The sequence below is a fragment of the Ambystoma mexicanum genome, chromosome 1q (assembly GCF_040938575.1).
Source record: "Ambystoma mexicanum isolate Mex_15411 chromosome 1q, UKY_AmexF1_1, whole genome shotgun sequence".
NCBI classification, from domain to species: domain Eukaryota; kingdom Metazoa; phylum Chordata; class Amphibia; order Caudata; family Ambystomatidae; genus Ambystoma; species Ambystoma mexicanum.
The window spans coordinates 572,630,999-572,654,399 of NC_090922.1; the positions used below are offsets into that span (position 1 = coordinate 572,630,999).

The 23,401-nt window shown below is 47.5% G+C and overlaps 1 protein-coding gene across 1 annotated transcript in view; it reads left to right on the top strand.

Moving 5' to 3' along the window:
• The window catches only part of EDEM3 (ER degradation enhancing alpha-mannosidase like protein 3), a 925,252-nt gene that overhangs the window by 18,367 nt on the left and 883,484 nt on the right, over window positions 1–23,401 (top strand). Inside the window, 1 exon segment of the mRNA XM_069641064.1 lies at window positions 8,348–8,393. Within this exon segment, the coding sequence (XP_069497165.1) occupies window positions 8,348–8,393 (46 nt within the window).

Consider the following 23,401-nt stretch of genomic DNA (forward strand, 5'->3'; position numbering starts at 1 on the left):
TGGCAGGTTTGTAACTCGCTGAAGCTTAATCTTGGTGGGGGTTAGTCTGTGTGGGCCATGCAAACCTACTACTAACACGTTTGGTGCTTTTCGCTGCGCTTGGGCCTACGTTAAAAAATGGCTGCCAACGACTAAGATGGTGTTTACACTCGCCCCTACTACATAGCTTCTCATGCATGCACTATGCGATAATTTGTGTGTACACTCCCCCCACCCGCCCTTCTCCCTCGATGTGCGGTTTACAGTTTGTTTCTCATTTGGAATCGCTTAGGGGAGATGGGAAGACCCTCTCTTCTTCCCAACACCCCACATCCCCCTCTTCCCTCAGTGTCATGCAAGAGGTTTAGTGGACAGCACTGTGGTGTTTGAGTTTCTTCTTTAGAACAGGTTGAGGGCAGTCATATGTTCTGCTGCTGGAGGGTCTCTGGTCCTCTAGTCTTGCTTCATTTAGTTCCAGTATGCCTATTAGAGCATGTTTGACTTTTTAGCTGTCAGTTGTATGAAACGCTTGCTATATTGAATCCTGTATGCTGCTGATATTTCCATCTTCATCTCTTGCAATAAAGCCTTGTCAGTATTTAATTTTGATTCTTCCAGAAAACTCTAGTCCTAGTTTTTGGCCTCGTCAAAACTCTACTATCTTTTAGTACTAAATTCGAGAACTTGTACTTTCTGTATAATTATTCTTGTGTGTCCAGGACCTAGCCAAAATCTGTGCATATAGCCAGATCTTAATAATTAAGAAATAGTTACGAGTTTGGTGGGAAAACTGGGTGGAAAAGATCCACCACCTCCTGTCGAAGTGGGCCGTCACATCCTGGTATGCCCGTCCTAACTGATCATTTATTCTATTAGCACCTCGGAATATCATCCGTTGAGGTAATGGCTCTTCTTTAATGAAAGAAGGACCATGCAAAGCATGTGACCTGTAAAAAAACCTCAAAGATGGCCACCATGAGAATGGACAAATGCTTCATGTGGGACTCGTCTTCAGTTTCTAGGGCAGCAGGTGTGACGGCTAGCATGAGGATGGCGGCACCGGATTGAGAAAAGCAGGCATAGTAAGCCTTAGATGTGTGGTCGGTGTGAGACATTAGCAGTACATTGAAAGTAGAGGTGAGTTTGGGAGAGCTGGGAGCAGCCAATAACTCTGCTCAGAATGCAGGCACTTGCCAGCTGCAATCTTAGCCACCTGATTGGCTGCATGGCAAACCAGCATGCTAATTAATGTTATTCATTGAGTTTATTACTGAATCATATTCGAATGACTCCTCTTCTATCTTCAGCTTTGTTTTTAGAAGATCTAATCCTAAAGGTGTCCATTGGAATTCCTTTGCTAATAAGGGCGAGGTTTACTCATAAAAGGCATAAGAAGTACAAGAAGCTCAAAACGAAAGTCCACTAAAAGATATTGCTGACCAAATCAAGTTGGATCAAAATAGGCTGTTTTATGATCCAATTACCATTAAGAGACTAGAGGGGGAAAAGAACACAATAAAGAGTACCCATGTGACATAGCCTCCACTATTCCAGAGAAGCTAACAGTATTACAGTTACACAAGTCCTTATGAGGGGAAGCAATGTTAACCACAAAAAGAATTCTCAAATCATGAAAAAATCAACCAGTCTCTGCAATGGCGCAGATATCTCACAAAAAGGGCCAGTGCACGTATGGCTTCCCTCAGGACAGCCATGCAGCTTTTTCAGTCAGTATTCCTTTCCATGATGAAAAAGCTCACACCATCCTTAAGCCACCAGGTCATAGTCCAGTGAATGCTCCACTTCACTAGGCAGAGCCTATCGCTGGTACTGGTCCACTGTTTAAGGGCTCCGCAGGTGCCACTTCTAAATGAGGGCGTGCCATCCAAATGTTGACTACTTCTTTAGTACCCCTTCTAGGCACCCACTCAACCTAAATCTTCTAGGTGCTGAAGACTGGTCATGAGCCCCCTTTGGCTGAAGCTTCGGGCTCTCATTGCACAGCAGACAGGTTCTCATTCAGTACTTTATTATGCCACTGCCTGAGGGATAAATTGGTGGGGGCTGTCGGCTCCACCCCCCCTCCCTTCTTGTAAGCAGACTTGTGCAAGCAGGAAGACCATCTTTCCCAGTGCTAGCAGTCTTTGCTGGTTACTGCACATGCAGGCTAATCCTCCATACAAATCCAGTTGATAAGGCAACTTTAAATTCCAGAATCTTCCAGTGAGTTGTTCTTCTAACACTTTTAATTGTACTCTTCATTTGAGGCAGTTATAATCATCAATTTCCACCCCATTCCTAACTAACACGTCCATTCAACATGGCTGAGGGTTCATATGTTGAAATGATTCTGCCTCTGGGTCTGAGGAAGCCATCCCAACCATTCCCCACTTTTGTCTTTAGCTCCATGTGGTGAGGGTGCCCCCTCGCTGCCCCGACCCCCTTTTGTTCATCAGTTGGCCTGTCTTGGTGGAATTTAGTTGAAGCACTATGCGCACTTTCTGAACCACTTCCCCGACAACAGCTTTCTCCTTCCAACTCTCCCGCCCCGCTCCAATCCATCTTGTGATTGGCCAAAGAGCCCTGTTTGGAACTTCCTCACAGGGAAGCCCCTGCTTATGCAGCCTCTCGGTGAAGGATTCCGAGGCAAAGGACAGCTCCAGCAGAAGCAGCTCCAGATTGTCTGCCGGTGTCAGCTGGGGAAGCAGGGGGGAGTCAACCAGTAGAGAGACACATAGTAAGTGTGGTGTGGACAGGAGCGGGGTCACAGCAATCATTGCGCCCCCACTAAACTGGCCCACCTCTCAATATATCATCCACAGCTCAGTAGCTTGTGGCCTGTGTACTCGTTTCCATTTGGCAACTTTCCCCACCTAATACACCCACCGAGTTGTGTACTGTTTTGCCAGCCATGTATCACATCTAGGAGAACTGTTGATTGGCGACCTCCCACATCTATGTGGATGGTGCTGTAAATGCGCTGGTTACTCCGGTCACCTTTGTGATTGTTGGCTTGTGTCACATCTAGACAGAAATGTGAATATTAACCTGCATCCTATCCAGACAGAATTGTAAATATTAGCCTTTGTCAGATCAAGACAGAATTGTAATTACTAGCTTGTCTCACAAATCGGCACAGGAGTATGAATGTTAGCTTGCATTACATCTAGATAGAAATGTGAACATCTAGCTTGCAGCACACCTAGATAGTAATGTCTACAACCAACCCCACTAATATAAAAAAACTCATCCCTCTGCATACACCTCTCAAACTCTGAACTAAACAGAACTTTATCTGCAAACCGCACACACTTCAATACACGGCAACAATGAAACAAAACACACATAGCCCCACACAACAGCACATGAAGGCTAGCAACCGAAAAATACACAAGTTCAGCGAACAGTGAAAATGGAACTGAAGCTGCCAACAGCCCCTCACAGCTCTCTTGCTTTTTCTCCCGCTATGCCCTACTAACTTACCCTACCCCCTTGCCTTTCAGAGCACCAGGCAATCACTCCGGTGGTGATAGTGCGTGGTATGAATATACATCAACATTAGCCACTGCAAGCGCAGACTGCCATACTGTGGAGCTGCACTGACCATGAGGCATTCCTCAAACTTCAAAATAGTGGACAGAGCTTTTAAACCCTCTGTCACTAACGGAGTGGGTGTTCAGGAAAATCAATAACAAAGGGCGGGTGAGTGAATACAAGCAAGCTACAGGGGTCAACCAGAAACTCATGAGAACCCATGCATAAGTGGAGGAGAAGCAATCAACCAAGATGGAACAAGGCTGGGGAGGGCAATCTGAAGACTTCCTAGATGATCAAGATAATCTGCCCTATAGAAGCCCAGTTCGAGCCAGTTGTGGCTTTAGACCTTGGAGCAAGAGGAACATAGAAGAGGCTACAACTAACAGAAAAAGCGCAAAGCTTGCTAAGGGCTAGGTCTCAGAGATTGGCTGTTAGAAACATTGTCAGTCTAATTCTAGCCCTTAGTCCTTTCAAGTGCCCAACAGCAAGTTTGTTTGTTTGTTTTATTATTTATAATGCGCACCAGACACAAGGGTATCGGGGCGCAGAGAGAAACAAGTATATTTTCAGCTTAGGTTACAGTGTTGTACAGGTGTATACAATATGGATGGAATCAACAATTCTAGAAAAACAAGAATATTTTCAGCTTCGGTTACAGTGCTAAAATGCCTGGTTGCCTAAAGGTGGGGAGGAGATTAGGCCCAACACTGTCTCGGATAGCTCTCCGGGAAGACATCCAGATAATTGACCCCAAACTCCCAAAAACGGACAGAATTTGACCTGGGGTAGCTTGATGCAAATGGTCCAGGTGTTGACGGACAGAAGACACTGCAGATAGTTATTCCCCAAAATCCTCAAGCTGGCCAAAAAGTCTCAAAGTAGTCTGGAACAGTTGAGTTCAAAAGGGAACCAGAGGGAGCTACACTAGCCAGTCCAATCCAAAGTCCAAAAGTCAATAGAATTGAGTTAAAGAAGTCAGGGGTCCAGGCAGGGCACTCTTAATATATGTATCAAACTTGGCACAAATGCATTAAAAAAAGTATGGAGTTGTGTATGTGGAGAACTCTAGGAGACACATTGGGAAGGCAGGATGGAGTTAGGTAGACAAACAGTAGGAATTGGGAACTGAAGCAGTGGAAGCAAAGGGACACAGACAAAGAAGAGTGCTACAAAGTGCTCTGGTTCTCGCATAGCAATCCATTGAGGAGCGATGTGGCCGGTTTCCTGATGCCGGATAACTGCGACTGGATATCAGTCACCTACTGGAATCTCTTGGAAAAGGAGTACTTTGGTCTTATAGCAGAGCCAGAAGCAAGAGTACGATTCCTACATGCTGGGCGAAAATAAAGTGATACTACTGGAATGTGTTGTTTATTCCCAGGTGTCTGCCTTCATTAATACTTGCACTCTACTTCCTTCTCTTCAATCTTTTCCTTCGCTTTTGATATGGTTTACCATACTAATCTCTTGTCATCTCTGCACCAATTCTGCTTTCATGGTTTTGTTCTTGAATGGTTCCACTCTCCCGAATCACTCCTTTTCTGTCCCTTGGTCTGTTCATGCTTCTACTCCTCCTCTTTCATATGAGGTTCCCCAAGGATCTGTCCTGTGTCCGCCTTATTTTTTCCTCTTCACACAACTTCTCTTGCCACTATTCTCTCCTTATTTTCTCTTATCACCTGTATGTAGATGATTCCCAAATCTTTTTCTCCTCTAACTCTATGCACACCTCCCTCACTGGTTGCTTGCTCGCTATACAGATCTGAATGTCAAATCACAATCTACACTTCAATCCCTCTAAGACTAAGACTCTTTTCTTCCCTGCTTCCACTATTCTCCACTCCTTCCTCCCTCCTCTTTATCCCCCACCAACCTTCTCTATTATTTTCATCTCTTCCTCAGCCTGTAGTTTGGGCATTATCTTTGATTCATCTTTCCTTTTCTACTCAACATTCTGATCTCTTGTTCCTTTCGCTGTCATCTTTTTAATATATGCATGTCTGTTGATTTCTTACCTTCAAGGCTGCACAGTTTCTTAATTCATTTATTCTTTTTCCAACCAGTTTATTGCTCTCCTCTTCTCCGTCGTCTCCTCACTTATTGACTTGCCCCTCTTCAGTCCATCTACCATTCTTCGGTTCACACACTGTAGCCTAACCCCTCATGATTCCATCTCTACCGCCCTTTTCTCTTAGCGTTGGCTACCGTTTGCATCTAGTCTGCTTTTTAATTTCCTTTGTCTGGTATTCAAGTGCCTTTATGGTCTAGCGCCTCCCTATCTGCCTTCTTTGGTCTCTTTTTACTCTGCACCGCCAGTCCCTTTTTCTTTTGTGCACTCCTCACCCCACCCCCTGTGCTGCTTCTCAGTTTCATTCCTTCTCACGCTTTGATCTCAAGCACTGGAATCTTATCCCACTGTCTTTACGCTCCATATCCTCTTTACTTCCTTTCAGTCTTCTACCCAATTAACTAATTAATTTTATTGTACTGTTATGATTCCACGTAAAGCGCTTAGGCGTCAAGCATTATAGTAGCTCAATAAAAATACAAATGCAAAAATATAAACTACAGTACCCATACCCCATAAGAGTGTGAAAACCTGAGGGGGTCTCGTCCGCTAGTCCCCGGGGATCTGTCATCCAGGTGGCCAGGACACGGCCATCGCTATTGGATCCAGTTTCTGCGGGTGGACCAGTGCTGGGGGTGGACCAGTGCGGGAGGATCACCAGGATGAGGGTTCCACGGGGATTGGAAGTGGGACACTGATGGGCGAGACGCAGTACCCCCTTCCCATAACCCCCTTTCCCGATCCTACCCTCTAGGATATTCAGAAGTTCTACCCTCCCGCCCCTTTCCAACAACAACACTTTGCTACACCGTGACAGACAACGGACTAACACCAGAGCCATTTACCTGACTTGTCCCAACACAAGTGTCGGGCAGAGTCAGGCACTTGACAATAACGCACACCTGACGGCCCGTTCCCTTCCCCACAGGGATAAAAGGCAGAGCACGAGAGCACACTTCGAGCAAGGCCGAACGCACGAGGAAGCGGCTATTTCAGACCGGTAGTTCAAATGGGGGAGAAAGGCGGAGAGACCTGGAGGGATGACGAGGTGAAGAATTATTCTTGTCCTTTTCAACTCCGACCTGCGAAGCCTCTGAAAGGGAAATCATAAGACGGGGAAGTCCAGCTGGCGTGTGGTGTGACGGGTGTCATCGGCACACGGGGCCCTCCCGCGCTGATAGCCAAAGTGGGGAGAAGCGCTTGCTGCTGTGGTGCCTTGCTTGACTCCCGAGACAAGAAACTCAGTTCAGCACAGCCAATGAGTCAGAGAGAACAGATAGTAAAACCGAACTGTGGTGGGCCCAAGGTTGCAGGCAGCAACCTTGTTGAACAAAGAACATGTGTAATTGAACTTTAAAGAAACCCTAGTAAAAGGTTCCGAAGCAGTGGTCAGGAGTCGCAGGGCGCTCATTTGAAGGACTCTGACTGAAGCCCTTTTGGGTTGTTGCTCAGAAAAACATAGTGGTCTTAGGAGAGGCTTGTGTGAAGTATTAAGTGGTCCTACGAGGGTAGAGCAAAACCCCTGGTACACTCGAGAGTGTTTGACACATTGGCGAAAATGGATTGGACTGTGAAACTGGCAAATGTGAACCCGACAGAGGGATGCTTGTGAGTTGAGGGTAAACTGTGATATACCTGTGAACATTGTGATGACAAGTGTGAACTTGGCTGATGGATGTCTACAATGGATAGTTGGTGAAAAGGACATTGGGACTGTTGAATCTTAAGTGTCTTGAGTGAAAGGCCGTAGTGAACCCGATTTTGAGGGAGGCTAGCGTTGCAAGAAGGATCAGAGCCCAGCTGAGGGGATCCAATGGGCGAAGAGCAATCGCCCAATGTGAAAGGATTACCAAAGGAACTTTTGTTTGTTTATGGTACAGCAGGCCTTCTGAGGCAAGAGACTTTTGCATGAAAGAGACTTGACCCCGGAAATTCCTGGCATCGTTGAAAGGAGCTGTAACCCCTTGCTGGCAAGGCCCAGGAGTGTGCTGTTCTGAAAGGTCCTGCCTTGTCCCGTGCTAGAAATGTTGGTCAGGGAGACCCCAGCCATACCATCCTGACTTATTATTTGGTGAACACTTCTTTCTTTTCTTGAACATTGTCCAACACTATTTTTTTAACTTAATTGAAAGGATTGGCAATAGTAAAGTATAGTAGGCTCTTTCTATTTGACAAGATGCCTCTAGGACTGCCTTATTATTTAATGGTGGTAGCTTGCTCCCATCTTAGATTTAGATAGGCGTGGGGGGTAGGAGAAGGTGGAGAGAGAGGGAGGGAGAGGGATAAAAGGGGGGGGGACGTTCTTTTTAAAAGCGCAACAGTCTTGTTCTTCCGAGCCACAGTCTTTACAAATGCCACAATAGGTCCATCTTTCTAATTGTGAATTTAGTACGACCAAAAGACTACTCCTCACCACTACTAACAAAATCAAGTGTTGCTGCTCAATGAGCAACATCTAGGTCTGCAAACCTTTACCTCGGTATCTCACTATTGTGTTTTGAAGGAACAAAAATTAAATGTGTGCTGCTGACGTTTTTAGTTTCATATCCGTGTATCCATTTGTTTTTAAATGTTTTGGTATTTTTGCTCTGTTTGAATTTGGTAAAACGTAGACCTGGCAGTCACAGATCGTTAAGTGAGTCGGGACACCCTGTTTTCAGGCTGTAATCTCTAGCATGCATTAAAATGGAACACCTTGAAATTGGTACATACTGTTTTGTGCTTCTTTTACTTGTTTTTCATTTTCTGTTTGTTTTCCCATAGGAATCAAGTGCTTGAAATGTTTGATCATGCATACAGTAATTATATGGTAAGTTACATCGTATGTCCCTTTCTTATGCCCTAAATGTCAACGTGTGTGTTTGTGTATGGGTGCAATGTTTTTTTTTTTTACTTTAGTAATGCAGAAATTACTGTTTTTCAAAACCTGCAATTAAGGTAAATGCCATAACCATGAGATATTTTCAGCAATTCTTAGGAATTGCAACAAAGTGAAGACTGAAAATAAATAATTTTAACATGCGATTCAAAATGTACACGCCAGTTGATAATGGTGTTGTAAAACCCCTCTCTATAGTTGCAATCACAGCCAAGATTCTGTCTGTAGATGTCCTTATTCTGTCTGTGTTCAGTTTTGGATGTCTATGAAAGTGCACCCACATGACTGATCTGTGCCATACTTTTCCAAAGCATGTTGGTCCTGATCAGATTTTATTTATTCGCTTGTTGGGAGCTTATAAAGCAAGTAAATTCTGTTTCAAAGTGCCCATTGGGCAACAGAGAGGGGACATGGGAATGAGAGACATTAATAAACCTAAAGATATTAAATACAGTGGAGGAGAAAAAGAAATGACGAACCTACTATGCCTTTTGAGTATTCAGAAAGTGCAAGTGCAGAAGGAATGGACCAGTGGGAGTAGATGCTTGGGTGCCCGGTCGTGGGTGAGCAACAGATGAAGTGTATGGTAAGATAAGTGCAAGCTTCCAGGACGGTGGGTGTGCTGAGGATAGACTAAAGCTGGGGGCGATTGAGTGTGCCCGAGGATGCATAAGGCCCCTGGTACCCAATCAAAGCAACTGTGAGATTAGCTATGGAGAGAAGGAGGAGCCTTGAGGAGCTTACGGAATTTAAGGAAGTCCTGCTCAAGACGCATAGGGAGGGGGAGGCTAGAAGGGAGCTAGTTTAGGAAAGCGATCGACCTCCTACCCTCTGTTTAGCAAAAAGGCCTAAATCCCCTTGCCCTCTAAAACGTTTCCCCCTAACATAATAACTCCAAGCTCTTTCTACCCTCCCCAACTTTCCTCTCCATCCCAAGTTTCTCCCAAGTCGTGCACAACCTATTCTCTTTCCTGCCACGCATTACACCGTTGAGGTTGTGCCCCACTAGCCACCCGGAAATTATTTCTGTGAGTCTACCTATACCCCACACCTCTCGATTCCAAGCACCAAACAAGTCAATCAAATGTTTCTTGTAATTCGTCTCACAATGTCTTCGCTGGTTTAGTCCATTCCCATCTTCTGAATCTCCCCTTTTCTTTTGATTCTTTCTGGTTCCCTCTGGTGGTGGCCCTCTTCTTGCTCTTCCATCTTCAGTATCCGCCTACCTTCTTCGCACAAAGTTACCCTATGTTGTCCTTCCCATATAAAAAGAAAAGTCCAAAAGGAAATGTACATCTGTAACAATTGGATTTCTGATCCGTTGACCTTAATGGCAGTTGCTTTTCTCGCTGCTATTCATATTGCCTCTTTCTGTCCATACCTTTTGTATGGCAGCAATTACATCACATGGCCTTGCTCCTGGAAATGTTGCCCTTCTTGTAAAGGCATGTACCCTTCGAAGGATATGCACTCGAGGTGAAATAAATGTCTGCCTTTGAAATGTGTCTGCCTCGATCACCACTAGGCGTCTAGTCGGTCTTGCCAGCTCTTGCGTTCTAAGACTATTAAAGAAGGGCGAGTTACGCGGTAGGCGGCCTACGCCCTAAGGCAGGCCGAGGGTAGCTCCCACACTGTTGCAGGAGAGTGACGAGGAATTGAGCGACAGCCATGGCTCCGATACGGATGCCTTCGACCTATCTTCATAGTGGCCACGCTCTGAGTTGTCAGTCTCTAGCTCCGGCAGGCAGGCCACCGGTTCTGCTATGGGGAGTGCTCCCCCCCCCCCCGGCGACAGGGACCCACACACTACTCACAAAGGTAAATGCACAACCCCCGAACCGCCTCAACAGACTCGTTGGGACAGTCAAATACCCCAATGGGAAAGTCTATTTCCTCAGCGCAACACACCGATCCACTGGGTTGGCAGCCATCCCCGCAACCGCCTAAGCGGCATGCGTCTGGCCATTCTACTGACAAGACCGTCCGCACCAAGACTCAACGAGCGCCGGCGCAGAAACTACTGGCAACGTTGAAGACTACAGCAAAGCCACTAAAACAGTCAAAACATCTCCCTGAGATGCCGAACATATGTGAGTCTTGCGAAGATTGTCTCAACGGCTAATATGCATAAAGACTGGTCGATGGATACTTCCACACGCTGAGAAAGGCAGGATGACTATTCTGAAGGTCCCCAACCCCTGGCTAAGACTCTTGCAGATAAATCACGATGCACTAAGCAGCCTGACCCCCAAAAGGAACCCTTTTCTCCCCCCTGACTCTTTCCCCCCCATCCACCTCCCCCTCTAGACCCCTCTGGCTCCTCCTTATGGAACAGAGACGGATTTGATGGGTGTATGGATAGACTTTCCAAATTTGTGGCCTTTTCAGAGGCCTAGTGAAGAAGACCTGTACCCTACTGTATCTAAGTTTCAAAGGACCACCTGCCCATTTCATGAGGAGGTGCTTCACTTGACTGAACCAGTGGAGGTTCCTCAGGACCCGTATGTTCAGGAAGATGATCCCTTTGAGGACCCTATTGACCAGGCCCCAGATTGAGGGTGATGAGCAGCCAGTGGATAATGCACCATGACTGTCACCAACCAATACACCTGATCCGGACACATTGGGCATGGACCCTCCCTCATCTCTTATAAGACAGGCATCTCTCGTAGATGACCAGATGGCATTTAATGATATTCTGAAGAAAGCTGCCGAACATTCTCAGACTGCCACGCAAGAAGCTGACTTCGTGGAGGATCTCCTGAATCAGAAACCACCTGCAAGCCAGGCTATACCCTTACTGAATTCTTTGCTAATGCCATCGCAAACGAGCTGTGAACCCACGTGTAAAGAAGCTTTTTCGCCCCTCGCCTACAGACGCTCTCTACATTCGAGGACATGCCACGCCAGATTCCCTAGTGGTGACTACGACCAGTTAAAGAGCAGGAGTACCCTTGTCCACGGGCAAAGCCCAGCCGGACAAGGACTGGAAAAAGTTGTATGCCCTGGGGAATTGTGTCACAACTGTGGCAGCCTATTCCACCAGAATTGGCAACAATACCACATTGTTGGCCAGCTACAGCGACGTTCAGTGGAATCTGCTCCAAGAAGGCCTGCAAGAGGTCCCCGAACCAACAGTCACGTCTGCTGGCAATTGTTTCAGAGCGGAGGCAGGTAAATCACAATATCCTTAAGAATACCCTAGATGCTGCAGGGAGAACTCTGTTGCAAGGTACCCTATTGAAGAGGCACGCATGATTAAACAATTCAGGGTTCAAACCAGAAACTCAGGCGGCCCTCGTTAACAAACCGGTGGAGGAATCTAACCTGTTTTGGTAAAGCGGTAGATGAGGCACTAGAAACAGCGAAGAAAGAACACAAGACTTTGTAGTCCTTAAACCAGATAACTCAAAGGCCCTTTCCGCAGTGAGGTGCAAGCTCTCGCTGCTCCTTTTGTAGACCATCTTTCCCTCGTTCCCCTCACATTGAGTATGGAGCGGGAAACACATGGTCCTCGGTTCAGGGGTCGGCTGCCTCAAACCAATATCAGTCTAGAGTACAGCGCTGTGGCTAAGGGAGGGGTAGAAGCACCAATCCTACAGGCTCCTGGCCTCAATCGGAAATGTCTCTCCCATTCCTCCCCAGTTGGGGGACGGTTGACATCATTCTTCCACGCATTGGAGGGAAATGCCACAGACAAGTGGGTGCTCAAGACCGTCAACAATGGTTAATATATAGAGTTCAGCCGACCACCTCAATACCGATTTCCGAAGATCAGGCGGTTGTCACCGGAACATCTGAAAATCCTACTGCAAGAGGTCGAGATCCTGCTCGAAGTCTTTCCCGTTCTACAGATAAACAAGGGTATTTATTCAGTGTACTTCCTTGTACCCCAAATAAGGATCTCAACATGCGCCCTGTGCTAGGCTTGCACCCAGCAACCAAATTTGTCAAACCACAAATGTTTCGAATGATAACATTGCAAGAGGTAATCCCACTACTAACACAGGGGGATTACATGGCAACATTGGACATGAATGATGCATACTTTCATATTTCAATGTTGCCGGTGCACAGAAAATAAGGTTCATGATGGAGGCCAAACACTATCACTTCAAGGTCCTTCCCTTTGGCATTGTCTCGGCCCCAAGGGTATTTACAAAGGTGCTGGCAGTAGCAGAGGCTCACCTACGCAGGCTATCCATCCCAGTTTATCCTCACCTCGACGACTGGCTCATAACAGGGGATTCGTACGGTACATGCCTTTCAAACACCCAAAAGACTATAGACCTCCTCTTCAGTCTGGGATTCTCAATAAACTAGAAGATGTCCAGCCTAGACCCCAGCCAAGTCAAACAATTTCTGGGGGCTCTGATTCGGACAGAAGACGGCCTTGTCTTTCCCTCCAACGAAAGGTTTCAAAACATACTGTTTCAAATCCCTCAATATGTAGCCAGTCGGGAGGTGACAGTACGCAAAGACATGCGACTGTTACGAATGATGGCCTCCTGTATTTATTTAGTCCCACACGCACGATTGCGCATGCGCCTGATGCAAGAATGGCTCAACAACCAGTTGTGTCAGGCCAGCGGACAATGGAACGATCTAGTGGTCGTCTCGGCAGCCCTCGTTCTCTCTCTGCAGTGGTGGTCGAGGGAAAACCTCTTGAAGGGGTAGACGGTCGCCACCCTCGCAGTAGAAGCCACTCTCACGACAGACACTTCTCTCATGGGGTGCGGCGCACAGCGTTTGGTCCCCAGCAGTAGCGTCCAACCACATAAATCTGTTGGAGCTGTTAGCAGTGTTCAAAGCCCTGAAGGTCTTTCACACAGTTATAGGAGAAAACAGTACTAGTCCTCACGGACAGTACCACGGCCATGTATTATGTGAACAAGCAAGGGGGCACTCGCTCTCCAGGGTTATCCAAACTGTCCCATAACACATGGAAGTGGGCTAACACAAGATGTTGTTCCTGTCTCAACATGTTCCAGAGGAACTCCATCTTCTTGCGGACGTACTCGACAGAGACTTCTCGCTACCCACAGAGTATGAATGGCGACTACACAAAGACATTGTCTCCAACATTTTCGCAGATTGGGGCTTGCCAGAGATTGACTTGATCGCAACTCTGGAGAACTCGCAATGCCCAGATTACGCCTCCAGGTACCCTCACAACTGCTCTAAGGGGAACGGTCTGTGGATAACATGGTCAGGGAAATTTGTTAACGCAATACTCTGCGATTACCACTAGATGTTGGACTATATGCACAGCATGTGAATCTAAGCAGATACTTAATGTAATAGCATTTCTGATGATTGTAACGCATGTCATACGCGGTCACTCTTTGATGGAGAATTTCACCTTTAGATTGTACAGACTTTTGTTCACTTTCACATAGAAACTGGCTTTAACTTGCATCGGGAATCGCCATCTGTCAGGTGTCTTTGATCCAATCTGACGCGGAGGCAGCACGAACACCTGCCTCCCCGTAGGGTCTTGGCGCCTGGACCCAAATTGAAACACAGGCTACCGCAACCCGCCGGGGAAAGAGGGTTAGGGTCCATAGAATGGATGGGTAGAGGGTTGTAGGATCACCGGAAAAAGGGTTAGGAAGTGGTTATGGATGGGAATGGGGATTTTAGGGAAAGATGCTCCTCCGCTCCTGCCGCCTCCTCCGTTAATAACTCTTGTGGCGTGTTCGCCGCCCACTCATACCATTCACAACAGTCACACCTTTGCCAGCAGTTGGAAGCCTTTTTGGTGGAGCTTGAAACCACCCCTTAGGAGCTTTTACTTGGAGCTCTAACCACTGGATGCTTTACCAGGATGAGGTTAACATGCAACTTACTGCCTTTCAAATCACCTGTGTGCAGTACTAGGCGAATGCTAACTCGCACAATTCAGTTCACTTGGTATTACATAGCTCCTAGTGTCATTACATAGCACCTTTTATAGCAAACAATTAACACTCAGTAAGAATCGGAATTGCACTTCGCTGCGGTTCATAGTCGTGTTCTCCTTAGCACGACTCAGGAAGTTCGGAGGGTTCGGTAGCGGCGAAGTTCCGCTGGAAAACACCAAAAGAATGAGCGGGTGCTGGGCCAACTCGCTCTATACTAAGTTTCCACCCAAAAACCGTGGTAGGTGGAACCCGATGTGCGCGGGCCGGGTTGCCTTCACCCGTGGCTCAGCACTCCTGCCCTGCCCCGTTGGAAGGTCGGAGATGGTTCGCTTCGGGTTACTTCACCCGGAACGTAGCTTAGGCGCTCAGCCAGTCATCCTTAATGTGCACTCTTCATGCGGGTTAATTTACAGCCATGCGTTGCGGTCTAACCGCCTAAATGCTTATGTTTGCATGCAGCGCGACTTCAGCCGCTTCGTTAGTCTTTCTCTCCGTATGCGGATTAATCTAAGCACTTATCTGAGAGGTAACGCGGGGCCTGTGAAGGTTTCAGGCGGGCGGACTGCCCCGCGAGCTTGCCCTGGACAGAGCTCCGAAAAACACGTCCACTCTCCTCTGCAGCGTGTGAGTCTTTTCTTCCCGGCAGGCTTGTGAAGCACACGGCCTGCTGGGTAATGTAGTTTCTTGGCTGTTCTCATGCCCTGCCTGCTCTGCCTGCAATATAGATGAAAGGTCCTCTTTATGCACTGCATATGGGGCTGCAACAAAGGCTTCACAGGGTTTTGGCAACCGTGGGACACTAGCTTGCCACATGTAATGCTAGCAACTTGCCTAGCCCTGAGAGTACTGCCCCCCCTCACCCCCCATTCCCTCTCGCAGGCCTAGGTTTAGAAGGGTGCATACGATGAAATTGACGGAGGAGCCGAGGAGCATGCAAGTGGGATGCAGGCTCCCAGGATTGTTCTTCTGGGCCATAACCTTTCCAATCAGGTACCAGAGTTTATTGTGCTTAACACATGAGTCCAGCATTGCCTTAACCTCATACTTGGAGTTGCCTTCAACAATCGGAGGCAGGGTTTTTTTGGGCTTTAAAGATGAGGGGGCTGCCTTTAGTAGGGATACATGAAATACAGGATGTATGCGCATATGTTTTGGTAGGGCTAAACGTACTGCCACTGGACTCGTTATTTTTTCAATTGGGTACGGGCCAACAAACCTTGGTTGGAGTTTTTTGGGACCTTGGAAGTGCAAGTGTTTTGTGGATAGCCAAACTGTATCCCCAACCTGGTACAGTGGGCTTGGTCTGCGCCTTTTGTCTGCATATCTCTTGTAGCTCTGTTTTGCCGAGGACAGGTTGTTTTGTATGACTTGCCAACTACTGATGAGTTTTTTCCTTCGTTCTTCCACAGCCGGTGCCATTGGGGCTAACTCCGGTATTGGCTGAAATTTTGGATGAAATCCATATGTACCGTAAAAAGGGGTTGCCTTAGTAGAGGTGTGGACCGCATTATTGTAGGCAAACTCGGCTAGCCAAATCACTTCGGCCCAAGATTTACCTTGGCTGTGTATCATGCATCGCAAATACTGCTCTAGTGTTTGGTTCAGGCGCTCGGTCTGACCATCTGTCTCGGGATGATAGGCTGTAGACACACATTTCAATTCCAACAGCTTTACAGAAGGCATTCCAAAAGTGGGAGGTGAATTGAGGGCCCCTATCCGATATAATCCCTTGAGGTATGCCATGGAAGTAGAATTATGTTTCTCAGAAACAGCTCGGAGATGTCCCTAGCAGAAGGCGTGCCTGTACATGGTATAAAATGTCCCATTTTTGTTAAGTAGTCTATGACCACCAGAATTCACGTGAATCCCAAACTCTCAGGAAGGTCAATGATGAGATACAATGAAATTGTATGCTAAGGTCTTGGTGGTGTTGGTAAGGGTAGAAGCAAGCCTGCGGGTCGTTGATGATCTGTCATATTACGTAGACAATTCTCACATTGACTTAAGTACTGCCGAACATCTCGGGCCATTTGAGGCCACTAGAAGTGTCTGTGAAGCAGTTCTAACGTTTTAGTTGCTCCAGGATGCCCTACAAAAGGTGAATCGTGACACCAGTGAAGAGCCTGTTTCCGTAATCGGGTGGTTGAGAGGTAGAGACAGTCTTTATAGAATGGTAGTCCTTCTTTTACTGTATGGTCTGTGTTTTGTGTTGTCCACTGCGCTAGCTCTTGTGCTGTCAGAGCCTCTCAGATACCTTGGAACATATCTTCCACTACAATGCTCCCGATTATTCGTTCCGGATCAACAATGGATGTTGGTTCTGTTGGATTTTCAACCGAAGGCGACGACGAATCTGGATACCTGGACATGTCTGCTTTTTTGTTGTCCGCACCGGGTCGATAAGTGACGACGAAATCAAACTCTTCAAAGTACATTGTCCACCTCCATTGCCGCGGGCTTAGTGCTCTGGCTGACTTTAGAAATTGCAGATTTCGGTGATCAGTGTAGATGGTGACGGTATGCCTAGCTCCCATCAGATCGTGTCGCCATTCACCGAACGCAGCCTTGATTGCCAATAGTTCTCGATCCGCAATTGCATAATTTTGTTCGGCTGGTAGCAAGGTTCTTGAGTAGTAAGCCACGGGATGTAGCTGCCCGTGATCGTCACGCTGCGACAGAACAGCCCCAATAGCATAACTCGATGCGTCCGTTTCAATGATGAAGGGTTTAGTAGGGTCAGGGTGTAGCAGCACTGGAGCGGTGGTAAAAGCCTTTTTAAGCCCCTGGAAACTTTCTTCAGCTGCTGAGTTCCAGTGGAAATCCACTCCTTTCTTGAGAAGTCGAGTGATGGGATACACTTTTTGAGCAAAACCATCAATAAAACGCCTGTAAAAAGTGGCGCATCCCAACACGGTTTGGACTTCCTTGACTGAGCTGGGGGATGGCCAGTCTAATATGGTTTGCATCTTTCGCTTGTCCATGGTTACTCCTTGAGGGGAAAGAATAAATCCGAGGAATTCCACAGTTGACTTATGGAACTCACATTTCTCAAGCTTTGCATATAGTTGATGTTCTCTTAGTCTTTGCAGAACAGCTCGTACATGCTTTCGATGCTCCTCCCATGTTTTGCGAATATATCGATATATCATTGATATATACGACTGCGAAAACATCCAGATACCCTCACAGGACCTCATCCAGGAAGTGCTGAAACGCCGCTGGGGCGTTGCAAAGTCCAAACGGCATTACTTGGTACTCGTATAGACCAAATTTGGTCCGAAACGCGGTCTTCCACTCTCCTTCCCTTACGCGGACTAGATGGTATGCTCCGCGTAAGTCCAACTTCGTATACACTGTGGATCCTCTCACTTGATCCAACAATACCGGTATCAATGGTAACGGGTATCGATTCTTTATAGTTATCCGGTTAATTGCTCTGTAGTCTATACAAGTGCGTAGATCTCCCGTCAGTTTAGGGATGAAGAATAACGGGGAAGCGACCGGTGAGTCGAATGCCTTATAAATCCGTTTGCCAGGTTGGTATCAATATAGGTCCTAAAATGTTAGTTTTCTGCCTCCGTGAGTGCATAGATCCTACTACATGGTAGTGCAGCTCCTTCTAAATCGATGCAGCAATCGAAAGATCTGTGTGGCGGTAAAGTTTCCGCCGCGGCTTTACTGAAGACATCCCTGAACTCGACGTACTCTTCGGGTAGTGCCAAGTCCGTATTCCCAATGATCTGAGTGACACATGACTTTAGACAATATTCTTCGCAATAGCCTGATGAGAATTGAACTAAACCCGAAGTCCAGTCTATCCGGGGATTATGCGTGCGCAGCCAAGGTAGGCCTAAGATGAATCCGAAATGTGGGGCTGCTATAACATCAAACCGCAAATGTTCTTGATGCTGATCCCCGCAAGTCAACCGTAGGTCTTGTGTCTGTTGTGAGATGGGTCCTGAAGACAATGGAGATCCGTCTACTGCCTTTACTTCTTCTTCTAGCCTCTTCTTGACTAGTGGGAGTCCAAGCCTCTGCGCTAGTTGCTTATCAACGAAATTTCCAGTCGCACCTGAGTCGACCATGAGCGTTACCGGAACTCGTTCGTCCTGCCAACGCAACTGTCCCTTCAACAGTACATATGTTGCTAGTCCATAAAATGTATTAGCCAAGCTCTTTGGGGTGTCTTCTACTAAGCTCGCCTGGGCCACCCTCGCTGTGAGCGTGGCGTTTCCCTGTTGGCTCCCTTTTGGTTTTGTGGGACATTCTCTCACGAAGTGCCCTGCTTTGCCACAGTATAAACGGAGCTTATCTCGCCTTCTCTTGTCCTTCTCCTCCTTGGACAGTGGTCCCCGTATCGTTCCAATCTGCATAGGTTCCTCAGAGCCCGCATTCCTTTCGGATGGCCTTCTGGATTTCTGCTGGTCTAAACGTACCAATGGTTTGGCATCCCACCTTCTTCTGTCCTGACGTCGGTCGCTTTGGCACTGATCCAAACGCAATGCTAAATCGATCATACCAGAGCAATCATTCGGTTGTGGATCTGCTTGCGCAATCAAATCTTTTAGGTCTTCCCGCAGGCCTTGATAAAATAGCGCCATTCGTTTATCTTGAGGCCACTCTGTTTCTACCGCCAATCTATTGAAAGAGGTCACATAAGTGACCAGCTCCTTACTGCCCTGTCGCAGTGTCAAGAATTCCCTGTCTTTCTGCGGAGGCTGAACGCCGATTGAATATCCGACCAAACTCCTCGAAGAAGTCGTCCCAAGAATATAAAAGAGCATCGTCCTTACGAACCAAGGGTGTGGCCCATGAAGCCGCATCCCCACTCAAGTATGATATTACGAAGGCAGTGCGGGCCTGCTCTGTCCGGAACACGGTGGGTTTTTATTAAGAAATGAAGCTGGCATTGCATGATGAGTTGGTTATACTTTTGAGGGTCACCCTGGTACCGTTCGGGGGCAGCCAATGGAAGTTGGGGTTCACTAGACACTTGTACCTGGACAGGCGTCGGAGGTTCACGGGGTAATGGGGTTGCTTGGGCTTGACTTTGGACAGTTAGAGCTTGGACCTGCCCTGCTAGTGCTAGATAGTCTTGCCTGGTTGCTGCTAGTTCTTGTTTGAGCTCCTGTAATAGACCTACCACTTCTGCCATGATTGGTCGTGCTGCCCAGGCGTCTAAATATACATGGGCTTGCTATTCTGTCAGGTGTCTTTGATCCAGTCTGACGCAGAGGCAGCACGAACACCTGCCTCCCCGTAGGGTCTTGGCGCCTGGACCCAAGTGGAAACGCAGGCTACCGCAACCCGCCGGGGAAAGGGGATTAGGGTCCATAGAATGGATGGGTAGAGGGTTGTAGGATCACCGGAAAAAGGGTTAGGAAGTGGTTATGGATGGGAATGGGGATTTTAGGGAAAGATGCTCCTCAGCTCCTGCCGCCTCCTCCGTTAACTCTTGTGGTGTGTTCGCCGCCCACTCATACCATTCACAACAGTCACACCTTTGCCAGTAGTTGGAAGCCTTTTTGGTGGAGCTTGAAACCACCCCTTAGGAGCTTTTACTTGGAGCTCTAACCACTGGATGCTTTACCAGGATGAGGTTAACATGCAACTTACTGCCTTTCAAATCACCTGTGTGCAGTACTAGGCGAATGCTAACTCGCACAATTCAGTTCACTTGGTATTACATAGCTCCTAGTGTCATTACATAGCACCTTGTAGCAAACAATTAACACTCAGTAAGAATCGGAATTGCACTTAGCTGCGGTTCGTAGTCGTGTTCTCCTTAGCACGGCTCAGGAAGTTCCGATAGTTCTGTAGCAGCGAAGTTCCGCTGGAAAACACCAAAAGAATAATGAGCGTGTGCTGGGCCAACTCGCTCTATACTAAGTTTCCACCCAAAAACAGTGGTAGGTGGAACCCGATGATGTGCGCAGGCTGGGTTGCCTTCACCCGTGGCTCCGCACTCATGCCTCCTGCCCTGCCCCGTTGGAAGGTCGGAGATGGTTCGCTTCGGGTTACTTCACCCGGAATGTAGCTTAGGCGCTCAGCCAGTCACCCCTAATGTGCACTCTTCATGCGGGTTAATTTACAGCCATGCGTTGCGGTCTAACCGCCTAAATGCTTATGTTTGCATGCACGACTTCAGGCGCTTCGTTAGTCTTTCTCTCCGTATGCAGATTAATCTAAGCACTTATCTGAGAGGTAACGCGGTGCCTGTGAAGGTTTCATGCGGGCGGATTGCCCCGCGAGCTTGCCCTGGACGGAGCTCCGAGAAACACGTCCGCTCTCCTCTGCAGTCGGAATAGCAAGCGGGGAAATGTGGGCGCTGCTCGCGCATGCGCTGATCGTTGGGCGCGGCTCACGTGGGAGTCTTTACTTCCCGGCAGGCTTGTGAAGCACACGGCCTGCTGGGTAATGTAGTTTCTTGGCTGTTCTCATGCCCTGCCTGCAATATAGATGAAAGGTCCTCTTTATGCACTGCATATGGGGCTGCAACAAAGGCTTTACAGGGTTTTGGCAACCATGGGACACTAGCTTGCCACATGTAATGCTAGCAACTTGCCTAGCCCTGACACCATCACTCGTACATGACCCTTTGATGTAAAAGCTCTTGCAACAATTCAGGAAAGTCAACTGCTACGAGTCGAGTGATTTCCACTAGCGTTCTCCCTCTTTATTGGAGACAAATGTCCACTCCAGTAGGATTATTTAATTTAATGATGCAAAAGAGAAAGTTTTTCTTATACGCGAGCACTTTGTCTTGTGTTAAATGTGCGTGTGATACATTTCCTTGCTTATACAGACTTCCCACAGCAACTAAACTTTTACTCGATCTGATTGCTATGCATGTTCAGCTGGAGCTGGTTACAGTTACCGGCAAGGTGTTTTAAGTGAATTGGACTATGGAGCTTCACTCAACGGCTCCAAAACACTGCGGTTGCAGGCAGCTTCCACTTCCGGACTTTCCTCCTGCTACTACTACTTCAGGCACCCTTGGGACCCACACCCCTCTGCACCACGGGTGTCTTTGATGCACCCTCGACTAAGGAGAGTCTTTCTCTCCTGCTTGCTTCTGCACACAGGCCTCGGGTATCTGCACAACCTCAGCTCTGCAGTCGCAGCTCGTGGGCCCACCTGGGTAAACCGTAAACTTTTCCAAGTCTCTTCTTGTGCAGCCACAGCCTGACAGGGTTTGTGAACAAAGGACCAACTCAGAACCTGCAGGTGAAATCTGCTCTTCTCGTGTCCCTTAACTGGTCACACTTCTTGTGATCTGCCAGCCTTGTGCTTTTCTCCTTCTGCTACTTTTGCTGCCAGCCTTCCAGCCTTTTATGCCACACAGGTGGGGCAATTGGCTTTGGGTGCAGACCCTTAGGGTTAATGGCCTGACCCTGGCAAAGGCTGTTAGGCCTGCTTGTCTGACACTACTTCTGCATGCCTCGTCAGTCCTCTTCTTCATCAAGTCCCTGAGTGTTTCTGTGACGCATAGTTTGTTTTAACTAAAGTAGGTTTTCCCACTTGTTTAATACTTTTAAGGGAAGTGCTATTTCCCTTAACATTTTAACAAGAGGGATTGTGAGTTTTAATTTGACCAGATATAGATGTAGAGAAAGCAGCCCTCTTGCCATTTCTTGTAGTGTACCCTTGATATTGAGGGGGATATTTACTTTCATGGCGACTTGTTCTGTCGATAAAATAGGTTAAAAAAGATAGAACCTTGGAGCTTACCATTTCAGTCTTACTAGGAGGTTGGGATATATTAAAGTGGCAATAAGCCAAACCTCCTCTGACCTAGTGGCAATACAATGCCTCATGCCACAGAATCTCCCCACTACCCTGGGCCTTGTCTCCAACCAGGTGATCCTCCCACAATACACCACCCCTGGGATTGGGATCAGGAAACATCTGCCCTCTCCTGGCCACCTGGGAGGAGACTTTAGGAAGGGTTTTGGTGGGGAATCTGCAGGATTCTCCACAGTTAACAAAAGAAGAATAAATGGCTCCAACACATACATTCTTCCAGGATAGAGATCCTTGTTCCAGAGGGTGGTTTCCTTCCCCTGGATTCCTCTTGCCTCTCCGAGTTTCACATACAACAGTTCTTTGTGCCTTTCTAGGCTCACACTAATGGATGTACAAACTAATTTGACTTTGAAATTGTATTTCCAGAACACTTGCTATGCTTTTTTTTGCCAGGCTTCCATTTCTCCTCTGCTGGTTCACATTTCTCTTTTTCTAGTCCTTGTATTCCCTCACACGATCTCTTTATCATACAGTTTTTGTCGCCTGGTATACTCTCCTGCCAGGGCTTGTTTTCACACAGGGCTTCTGCCCTTCCCCAAAGTTGCATATACACTTTGTTAGTCAATCGGTCCTGGATATATTATCCAGTTTGGGTTTTCCCCATATATGCATAACTTCTATGCTTTTTCTTGAAAGGGGTTCATTTTACATGAGCTTTATTAGTTCCCTCTTTCTTTGTCATTTGTGTGTTAACCACTTTCACTCGGCGTTGCTGCTGACACACCCCGGGGTCCCCACTGCCTCTTGGTGGTGTCTTTCGTTTCTTCCCTGGTCAACCGGAGAAGCATCTGTCTGCTTCCTTCTTGCGACTGCCTCTTCTTGATTCCATTGTCCTTTGCGGCTTCCACTTCGCACGTGTGTTCCTCCCCGAGCTCCAGTAAGTAAAGTGCTGCTCTCTGTCACATGCAAACACTGAGGAGTCTGTCACCGGCTCCTGGCGTTCCTGCAGCGTGTCCTTCTTGTGCAGCCTCTTCCTCCTTTGATGGTGTGCCGCCTGGCTCCACTACGCCGGTAACTGCCTTTCGGTTTATTTGCCTTCACAGAGAGACGAGGCTCTCACTAGCCAGCAGCAGACATTGATTCCCTGCCTCAGTGTCTCTTAAAGTTCCTGGCCCAGGCATGTGCGAGCACCCTCGCTGTGCTTGTAGCTTCTCTCTCGGTACTGCTCGATTCCTCTTCTTCGTCCCAGTGTTTTGGTCATTCTGGGTGATGAAGTTCACTTTTGAGAAT